General features: G+C 39.1%; 2 protein-coding genes across 2 annotated transcripts; both read right to left on the minus strand.

Moving 5' to 3' along the window:
- Positions 1-1023: 1023 nt before the first annotated feature.
- On the minus strand, positions 1024-2607 carry LOC149226915 (uncharacterized). The gene is made up of 2 exons (XM_089380350.1): positions 2185-2607; positions 1024-1605 (listed from the first exon to the last, which is right to left on the minus strand). Exons 1-2 carry the CDS (start codon positions 2605-2607, stop codon positions 1024-1026), a joined length of 1005 nt encoding a protein of 334 aa, XP_089236476.1.
- Positions 2608-2910: 303 nt separating this feature from the next.
- LOC149226916 (uncharacterized) lies at positions 2911-3816 on the minus strand. The gene has a single exon (XM_089380351.1). It carries the CDS (start codon positions 3814-3816, stop codon positions 2911-2913), a length of 906 nt encoding a protein of 301 aa, XP_089236477.1.
- Between the last annotated feature and the right edge of the window lie 7219 nt (positions 3817-11035).

An 11035-nucleotide genomic window follows, 5' to 3' on the forward strand; every position in this document is an offset into this window, starting at 1 on the left:
AGCTTTCAATCTTCTGAGAATTCTCAAACCCTGTTCAAGCGCTGCAAATTCCATTTCGTTATTAGTCCCTACACCCAGCTCTTGACTATAAATATGCAGAATTTCCCCTTTTCTATCCCTGAGAACACCTCCAATGCTTGCAGGTCCCGGATTTCCCTTGGAGGCTCCGTTAAAATTGAGTTTGAGGAAACTTGTTGGCGGAGGAATTCAAGAATTCACATTGGAAATTGGATCCTGTTGATGAATCGAAGAAGTCGAGAAGGTTCCCATGTTAATGCCAAAATCTTTCAGAATCTGTAAGTCTGAAGCAGAGATGTTCTTGTCCTATTCCATTCTCCCTTTGGAGAGAATTGTTTGCTTGATATTTTGAAGAATTGTGTCTTTTGTGTAGTTTATGCTTCTTGTTTCATTGAGGAATACTCGCCTGTTTCTTTCTTTCCAAATTGTCCATGCTATGAACCCTGGTATAAGTTTCCATATTATATTAACCGATTGAGTATTGGAGAAATTAGCACCACAATTCTCTGTTGTCTCTTGAATTGAATTCCTTATGCTATCCGTCCTTTTAAGAGTAGTTTCCGCCCAATTCCATATGTTGTCTGCCCATTCATAGGTGTTGAGGAGATGATTCATGGTTTCCTCCTCAATTCCACACATGGGGCAGCGAGAAGGACCAATGAATCCTTTTCTCCGGAGATTCTCCCAAGTAAGAGTTCTTCTGTGCATCAGGAGCCAGAGGAACATTTTAATCTTCGGCCATAGTTGGGCTTCCCAAACTTTGTTGTGCCACTTGACTTTCTCTTCATGCTCAGTACCTTCTACATGTGTTCTTGCTTCTTTGAGTGTGAAATTGCCTCCTTCAAGCTTTCCCCAGCGTAATTGGTCCTTATCCCCTGCTTTCCTTATTCTTCTTTTGTCCAGCTGTGTTCTTAGGTCCTTTAAACTATCATTTTCTTCTTCCAGAGGTTTTGTTTCATTGAATATCCATATTCTCCACCCCTAGTCATTTCCGTTGGGCTTCCATTATTGATTCACCGTGTTTCTTCCTAGTTCCTGGTTTCTTCTTTGGATATCTAAGAATTCAGGACTTTCCAGTTTAGGGAGTTGTTGCCATGCATCTTCCCAAAAAAGGGCTGTCTTTCCATCTCGAATTTCCCAAAAACTTTGCTCTTGAATTATATGCCAGTTGGTTCTCGCCAGGTTCCAAATTGGAGAGCCTTCCGGGGTATCTTGCATGCAAATTAAGTTCTGCAGCCTGTAATTTTTAGCATACTTCTCCTTCCAATGTTTGGCCCATGGTAATTTGGGTTCCTTTAGCCACCTCCACCATAATTTTTCTCCACAGGCACAGTTAACCGTGAATGGGTCCTGCAGGTTCAACCCTCCTAGATGTTTGGGTTTGCAAAGCTTATTCCACGCCATTAGCGACCATTTCTTCTTCTCTGAATTGCCCGACCAGAGAAAAGCTCTTTGGATGACCCTTATCTTCTGCAAAACTCCCTTGGGAGCTAGCAGAATGGAGAGCATGTATTGTGGGATGGCCTGGAGGACTTCTTTGGTGAGGACCAGACGACTTGCGAAGTTAAGGGCTCTGTGTGTCCAATGCTGACATCTTTTTTCCAGGCTAGTTAAGAGCTTTTCCCAGTGCAATTTTTGCCAGGGCTTGTCGGTTAGTGGAACCCCAAGGTATCTCGAGGGGAGTTTACATATTTCGAAGCCTAGGATGGTAGAGAGATTTTTTTGAACAGCTTGATGTGTATTAAAAAATAAGATAGATGATTTTGAGAGATTTAGCTCCATACCTGATGCTTTGCTAAAGATATTAAGAATTCTTTTGTATCCCAAAGCTTCTTTAACTGATGGAATGCCATACAACATTGTATCATCTACAAACTGTTGATGAGTAGTGGTTGGATTTGAGGGTAAGGGCTAAAGTCCTTCAATGATTCCTTCCTCTTTAGCCTTTCTGATTAGTTTGCTTAAAGCTTCCATCAAAATCACGAAGAGGAAGGGGGATAAGGGATCACCCTACCTCAAACCACGTGAAGGAGAGAACTGGTTAGTTGGGGCTCCACTAACTAGTATTGAAAATCTTGTGGATTTGACCAGAGCTAGGATCCACTTAATCCATTGCTTGGAAAAACCAAAGGATTCCAAAATAGTTTTCAAATAGTGCCGGTTTACCTTGTCATACGCCTTTGACAGGTCTAGTTGCATCATCATACTTGCTTTCTTTTGTGTTTGGAGTGTGTGAATCATCTCTTGTGCTAGTAAGATATTGTCCATAATCTGTCTCCTCTCCACATAGCCTGACTGCTCTTCCGAAATAATACCTAGAAGGATAGGTTTCATTCTGTTGGCTATGACTTTGGAGATAATCTTATACAGGACATTGCAGAGCGCAATTGGACGAAACTTTGAGGGAGTGTTAGCTTCCTCCTCCTTTGGAATAAGGGCAAGGAAAGTAGAATTGAGGGACTTGAGGATTGAGGAGGAGTGCAGAGAATCCTCCACTGCTTCCCATACTTCTGTCTTGACTATCTCCCAACAAGCTTTGTAAAAGTCGATGGTAAATCCATCAGGCCCAGGTGCTTTACCATTTGGCATCTCTTTTACGGCCTCTTCCACCTCTTCCAGGGAGATTTCTCGAATTAAAGCTATGTTTTGCTCCTCCGTAATTAGCTTGGGGATGGAGGATGTAAGTTCCTCAATGGCCTCCTCTCTATTGATCCCAGGTTCTTGAGCAATTCTGCTGAAGTGGGATATAAGTAGGTTGGAGATTTCTTGATGTGTCTGTACTGTGGCTCCCTGTTCATCTTTAAGGCTTAGAATTTTGTTAGCCCCTCTGTGGTCAATGGCAGATCTATGGAAGAATTTCGTGTTTTGTTCACCTTCCTTAAGCCATTGGATTCAAGATTTTTGCTTCCAAAGTGTTTCCTCCTGTTGGCATCGTAGTTGCCAGTCCTGCATTAGCTTCTTTTCCCTGTCCACAGTGTCTTGGTCTATGATACCTTGAATCCATCCTTCATGAATATGTTCCATTTGCTCCTCCAGTTTCTTTTTTTCCTTGAATATATTCCCAAAGACTTCATGATTCCAGACTTTGATTTTGGCTTTGATATGTTTTATCTTAGCCTGCAATAGATACATTTTGGTACCTCTTAAGCCAAACGGTTCTTTCCACCATTGTTCAATTTTCTGAATGAACTTAGGATGAGTGAGCCAGAACTTTTCAAATCTGAAAGGTTTATTTCTAGGAGTGCCTTGGATTGCAGCAGTCATTGTGATGGGCCAGTGGTCTGACCCTCCACTGGGAAGAATGTCTGATTCAACACTAATTCCATCCAGAAGAATGCTTTCTGTTACTAAAAATCTATCCAGACGAGAGGCTATTTGCCTTTCACCTCCCCTTTTGTTGTTCCACGTGAAAGCGCCGCTCTTGGGGAGAACATCAACCAAATTGGCTGATTTAATGAAGTCTAGGAAAGCTTCAGAGTCTCTGTTGAGTTTTCTAATACCTCCTCTCTTTTCCGTGAGTGAAGTGATCATGTTGAAATCACCTCCAAAGATCGCCTTAGCTTGAGGATATCTTTGCTTCAGGTTGAAAAGTGTTCTTAGAAATATAAGTTTCGCCTCTAGATTCTGGGGACCATAGACATTGGTGCAAAGATAAGTCTCTGAGTTCCCTACTACTTGGACTTCTAAAGCTATGTAGGATCTGGCTGCTTCAGAGGAAAGGAGCTGGATAACCTGTGGATTCCACAAAATGACCAAGCCTCCCTCCCATCCATTGCTTGCTGTCTCCAAGTATTCCATGCGTTTACCTAGTTTTTTGCTGATATTAACTACCGTGTTGCTTGAGCACTTAGTTTCCTACACAAACACTATGTCTGGTTGTTCCTTTTGGACCTTCTTCTTTAATAGACGCTGTTTTGTTTGGCTATTTAGCCCTCTAGCATTCCAAGAAAGAACTTTCATTTTAAACAGAGTTTAGGAGGTTAGTGAGAAAGCCTCAAGGGCTTTCATCTTACCTGAATTTAAAAGCATTTGTCCTAGTTCTTGTAATGCCTCATTGTTAGTCCTTCTTCCTCTCTTTTTCCAGTGCTTGGAGTTGATGGAGGTTTGATGCAATCCCTGTGTGTGGACCCCTAGCCCCTTAGCTGTTCCTAAGCACTTACTCTACAGCTCCATCTCTGCCCGTTGTCGTGCTATGAATAGGTCATTGATTCTATTTACCTCCTCTCTTGATACATGTTCCATTCCCTTCTTCTTCTAGTTCTCCACCATGGTTGGTAGATCCATACCCTCTTGCTCTAGTATGTCGCTTAAATCCATATCTTCGAGCCCGATTTCACTGGTGAGAATCTCCGAATCTTCTTCTACTTCCTCCGGTACTTCGAGAACCTGATGGATGATACTTAAAGGGTTCTCCTCCCGTTCTTTTATTTCTGGTGTTGCTGTAGATCTGCCTATTTTCTTGGTTTCTTGTTCTTTGTTGTTGTCTTTTGATTCCGTTTCTATTTCTAATACTTCAAATGGATTTCTTATCTTTCTCTGTGAAGTACTCACCTTGGTATGGAATTTTTTATTTGCTCTCTGTTTGGCTTTCCGTCTTGTGAAGCTTTCCTTGTTCTTTTCTCCCTTATTTTCCTTGTTTTCCCCTACTGCTTTGTTCAGTGGGCATTCTCTGATTAAATGACCATGTTCATGACATTTTCTGCAACGGAATGGGATTTTCTCATAGTCAATGGCTTGGAAATAATCTTCGTCTCTGTATTCCAGCCATAGGCCCTCATGCAATGCTCCCGAAACATCCATCTCCACGCAGATTCTAGCACAAGAGGTATACCTTTTTTGTAATGTCGCTTCTGAGGCCTTGATGAAGGTCCCTAGCTTGTTACCTATCTGTTCCAGAGTTGCATGTCCCCAATAATCAATTGGAAGAGAAAAAAGGCGTATCGAAACTGGTATCTGCTTGAAGGTTTCCTTTTCTGGTCCAAATTTGGGTTTCCATGGCCTTATGTAAAGGCCCATAGAGGCAAAGAAATACGGCCCTCCATCGAATATTCGATCCTTCTCTTCCAGATTGGAGAAAACAACAGTAAAGAAACCCTTGGCTCCTAAGTGTAACCTTACATCACCTCTGGGTTTCCATTGTTGCTTTATCCATTGGCACAATGCTCTCTCTGTTGGCCAGAACCCCATGAACCTCCAGATTACTGCATGTTCGACCATGTGCTCTCGGTACGACTAAATTTCTGGATTAGAAATCACAACCCTTAGGGTTTCTGTGGCTTTAGGCTTGCACGGTCCTTGGTTTTTCTTCCCATTGAGTGCTGATGTTGTTCCCCCCTGTTCCTCTTTATCTTGATTTAGAACCTCTTCCTCTATCACTGCCTATTCCTTTTTTGTTTTGTTTCCTTGAGAAAACTGTCCTTGGGAGGGATTCTTGCTATCTCTGTGCTTTGTGTTTTTGCTCTCATCATTTTCCTTCAGTTTTCTGGTGTTTTTACCTTCATTACTTCTCTTCCCCTTGCTAGATGGATTCTCCTGGTCTGACTTCTCATACCCCGATATCTACACCCCATCTTGTGCTGTCTTCTTGTGCATCATTATTTGTTTGAAAGATGGGGTCCCAATGGACCCCGCGTTTTCCATCTGTCGGGTCAGTTTTTTTCCCCCTTATATGAAGCTCTGCTGCTCTAACCCTATTCTTCTCCAGAGTTAGTACTTAGGTTGCTGTAGAATTCGTGATCTCAAACCTTAGTTCCCACCTGTTGCTACATGGGTTTTTGACTTCCTAAATGTCTACACATTAACACTCTTCATTAACACATGAGTCTGCATTTTTATTGAGATCACAAAGAACATATAAATATGCTATTGAACCCTTCCACTGATATCCTAATTCTTTTCATAAGAATTTATAATGTTTTATCCCTGGGAGAGGATCCCTTCACCAAATATTGAATAAGAGGAAGGAGTCTACAAAAACAGTGAGAAAAGTTACCTATTTTTTTTTGGCTAAATGAATCCCTTGGTAGTGGGCATAAGCTTCAGCTTCATTATTTTTCATGCATCTTAAGCCCCATGAATACTCTAAAACTTTACCTTCCTTGGGGCTATAGAGAAACCCTCCCCCTCCTACCACCCCTAGATTCCTTTCTGAAGCCCCATCAAACTTGAGGATTAGTCCTTCTCACTGTCACTTCTAAGATCGTAATTCTGCCTCTATCAATCTTAGCTTCCAAACATCCTGAGAAATTTTGTTAATCCATTCCATAACTATAGGTAGTTTGTCCAAATTGGAAAATTTTGAAAACCATTTCCTTTCAAGTGTGTCTAATCCCTACTGAGAGGACTCATTAGCAAACTTTAAAGCCCCATACTTAGAGCACAAAATAATAGCTTCCATGGATATAAAGTGTGGAAAATTTTCCAAATTATTGAAGACTGCATTGCTTCTAGCTATCCATGCCTTACAACAAATTAATTTTGGAAGTGCTTCCCAATAATTTCTAAAAAAGGATTTATGAGAGATACTCACAGAGTAATTTGTTGACCCCTATGTCAAATACTCCCGAAGGGAAGTTAGCCATTTTAAATAGCTTGAAAGAAGAGTACACACATCTAACCAGGTTGCTTTTGTATATGAAAACTCTAGAAAAATACATTGGATATATTTCTCTCACTGCTTGCAAAGCTGACAAATTGAAGGACCTTGAATGCCCCATTTTCTCAAATTCTCAGTAATCATTTTTTTATGCACTAGGAGCCAATAAAAGGAATTTACCTTTGGATTGGCATTAGTTCTCCATATATTCGTCTAAGTACTTGATCTAAGGGGAGTTTTTTGGGGGAATAGAAAGGTTTCATAAACTTCCTTCATCAAGTACGAAGAATGCTTTCATCCAAGCTGATCCGCCTCCTTTGGCTGCCACATAACACAACCAACTAGATTGTCTCAAAGTTTGTAAGCCAAATGTTGCACATTTTTAGCGAACCCTCTAAGGTTCTAGCCTATCCAATTGCCTTCATTGTCCCAATCTGAAATGTCTACTAGTGTTGATTTTCCTTGAGCACAAAAGAATTCCCTCATAGGTAGAAACTCATAATTGTGTTCCAAGGGTTTCTTATCCATTATTTTGTCCCTCCATAAATTAATATCTTCCATTTCCAGGTTTCCAAAAGACATCTGAGTTGATAAGAGGGGATGTTGAAGCGAGTAGTTTCAAAACCATTGAGCCTCCTTTGGGGCCTTAGATTGACTCGAAGCATCGAACTCGTTCTATCCGAAGATATTTTTCCTTAAGGACTTCCTTCCACCAATCTTCTTCCTAAGTGATAAACCTCCATACTAACTTTTCTCCTATTGCTTTGTTTATAAGCATAGGGTCTCTAATGTCAAGGCCTCCATGGGTTTTTGTATACATGACTGTTACATATTTTATTAAATGAATGTTTTGTGCTAGAATACCCCCCTTCATAAAGAAACTTGAATATATACTTAGCCATCACATAGAGAGAAATTTTTCTGGAAAGGAAGGAAGTGAATTGGTAGAAATGGAAAGAAGAAATAAAGGCTTTGATCAACACAATGCATCTAGCTAAGTTGAGCCAACAAGCTCCCCAAGCAACAAATTTCATTTCAAATTTAGAAATGACACTGTCCCATGATAGAAAGGAATGTGATTTCAAACAAATAAGAACCCATAAATATTTAAATTATTTCCAATATTCCATATGGTGGAAGCCCATAATACTTCCTATTTGTTTTTGGTTGTGAGATGAGGCATTCTAGAAAAAAATGTATGATTTTCCTGAATTTTTTAGACCTCTAGAGGCATCCAAAAATTTATCAAGGACCAATTTAAATATTTGTACAATTATTGTACAATCCCCTCCTAAAACGAGGGTATCATAAACAAATTGAGACTGATTTATATATTATTCCATGAAAAAACCTGAGACCAAGTATATGCTAAGTATTTCTTTCAAACTCTAAACTTCTGCTAAGGGAGATAACCATTATGATACATAAAAAGGAGGAAAAAATGGAATCATTGATGAAGGGCATGAGAAGCATGAAAGAATCATGCTTCCCTTTCATTTACTGATGTCGATATCTAAGGCGATTTAATGTAGAGGGAAACCCAATCTATAAACCTTTCATCAAAGCCAAAATTTGGCATAACTTGAATAAATAATCATGTCTAAATCTGTTAAAGGCATTATCCATATCAAGATTGATGATCATGCCTTGGTCTTATCTTTCTTGACTAGAATGAATTGCTTCTTGGAATAGGATAATGTTATCAAATATTTGTCTTTTATGCGCAAATCCACTCTGGTTCTCAAAGATTAATTTTGGAAGAAGAAATTTCAATCTTGAGGCCAAAATTTTTAAAATGAAGTTATAATAAACATTAAACAACAAGATTGGTCTAAAACTAACAAAGAAGGTGGATTTTCTTTCTTTGGGATAAATTTTAGCGAATAAGTATTGATTCCTCCACCCATGCAATTGTGTTTAAATGATTAGTCAATCACTCTACAAAAATCATATTTTATTACCTACCAATACTTATGATAAAAATGATTTGGGATATTTATCTAAATTAAATGAGAAAACCATTTTTTGGATTTCTTCCTCTGAAATTTCCTTCACGATCATTAGATTTTCCACATGAGAAAGAATTTTAGGGACATGTTCTAGCATATATTATTCTACCTCAATGCTAGCAAGACTAGCAATATTGTACTTAGCATAGTGGTAGACTGCCTCTTCTTTGATTTTCTTAAATCCCAAAATTTTATTACCATTGTTCACTAACTCCTTGATGCTATTTTTACATATCCTCTTCCTTACTTGATTATGAAAAAACTTTGAATTCATATTTCCTTCCTGGAGGCATAGACTCCTAGATTTTAATCTCCATTCTTCTTCCTATTCTTTCAAAGCCTTATGAAAGGCTCCAAATTATTTCTTTTCCTCTATTAGACTCTTATAAGTAATATGATATTCCTCTATTTTTGATTGAAGGGACTCCATTACCATTTGATGTGCTTGTATAGAAAATTGCCTATCCATCATCTACTCGCGAGCCCACTGCTTTAAGGCTTCCTTGAGGTTCTTTATCTTCTTCTCCCAAATTTTAAATAAGATTGTGTAGGACCCATACTCTCCATTTGTTTTACCAAGTCTGAAACCTTCTTTTCAATGGGAAAGTGGATTATAGCAGAAAAGAATAAGGCCATAATCATCATCTTCTAAAATTTACAGTCTAATAGGGCGATGATCATAATTTTTCTAATGGAGAATGGATGAGGATACCTTAATATTTTTTGTTAGAAATGAATCAACAATTATGAAGTGGTCTAGTCTGGCGGCGATATGGATTGGGATATATGTCTTGTTATTCCAAGTAAACTTGTTGGATATTGGTTTAAGATCCAACAAGTTTTGGCAGTGCATGATGTCTTCCATAGTTTCTTGAAATTGATATCTTACTAGAGATCTACTTTTCTTCTCCCATTGATGTAGAGTAGTGTTAAAATCCCCTCCAAAAATACACTTTGAACCAAAAGGAGAGTCTCCCAAATGCAATGAAGAAGCCCAATGCTATATTTTTTATTTTGAAAATGGATTGATATATATATATATATATAAAAGACGTGCAGCAAAGATGTGCAAAGTTATATTAGCTTCTCAGATAATTACAGAATCCAGATATGAGACTAGCGCTCCGTGATGCAAGCAGATCGAGAAAACTTCTCGCAGATGCAGAGCAGGGAGATCTCGTCTCGTCTAAAACTCAAAGAACTCAGACTCACAATACAGACTATTGAGTTAAACTCCGTGGTGCAAGCAGATCGAGAAAACTTCTCGCAGATGCAGAGCAGGGAGACTTCACTCAGACTACAACACTACTCGGACTCTCTCCAAACTCTCAAGACTCTAATGCCCCTCATGAGCTTACAATGCTAGTATTTATAATATCCTAGCAGGTCATCCGGTGAAAGGTTTTACCGGGAACTTGAAACCAAAAGAATCAAACTTTCGCTAGAACATCATGCAAGATGTCTATCACGAAAGAACTTTGTACAAAAGTAATGAACAGTTCTGAAGATTCGGGCAAGTGGGGACAACCACTTGTTATCTCGTCCCTTGGAGGCTAAGCCATATGGGGACCGAATCATGACATCTCTGAAGTGAAAAGATGGCCGGAATCTAGGACATCGGCTCTTTATACAAAAGTAATTACACAGTGGAGATTTTATTCGGACTAAATCCCACGGAAACCAAAGAACAACAGGATAAAGTAATTACACAGTGGAGATTTTATTTGGACTAAATCCCACGGAAACCAAAGAGCAGTATATGTACAAATAAAGCAGGATATGAAAGGATTTCATTTGATTGATCCTTTCAATCAGTCGCTGTTAGCCCTGTCATCGTAATCATGTGCATGAGTATCAGGAACAGCTGGATTATTATGGCCAAGTCTGATTTGGTCTTGTTCTATCAATTCTTCAATTAGTTCTTCATTGTTTGGAGCCAGCACTTCGTATGGGATAGACTCATCTAGCCAATATGGTGCTGCTTCTCTGGTACAACAAAAGAATGGGAATGTGAACATGAATGTTGGCCTGTCATGTGGGTCCACTGATATCAATCCTCTGAATTTGACAGAAAGCTTAAAGGACTCATCTTCTTCATTAGGAATGACAATTGTGTGTTTGTGGATGAATTCAAACTCTAAGACGTAATCATTCTGGACAGCTACATGCATTTCCCAATGGAAGATTCTGACAAAGTCAACAAAAGTCCTATCAAAAATGCTTTTAGCTCTAGGCAAATATCTAAACATGAATAGCTTAAACCATGGACTCCACCAATTGTTAGAGGGATCTATAGCGTTAGCATAAAATATGACCTTAACCGAACCATGTATCCTAGCTCTTTGGTGAATAGAAAAGTAGTCTGACCATGTCCAGTCAGTATTTTGAATACACCCAAAATAAACAGGATCTG

The sequence above is a fragment of the Pinus tabuliformis genome, chromosome J (genome assembly GCF_031772625.1).
Source record: "Pinus tabuliformis cultivar Carrire ecotype Pingquan chromosome J, CPIR1, whole genome shotgun sequence".
Classification (NCBI taxonomy): domain Eukaryota; kingdom Viridiplantae; phylum Streptophyta; class Pinopsida; order Pinales; family Pinaceae; genus Pinus; species Pinus tabuliformis.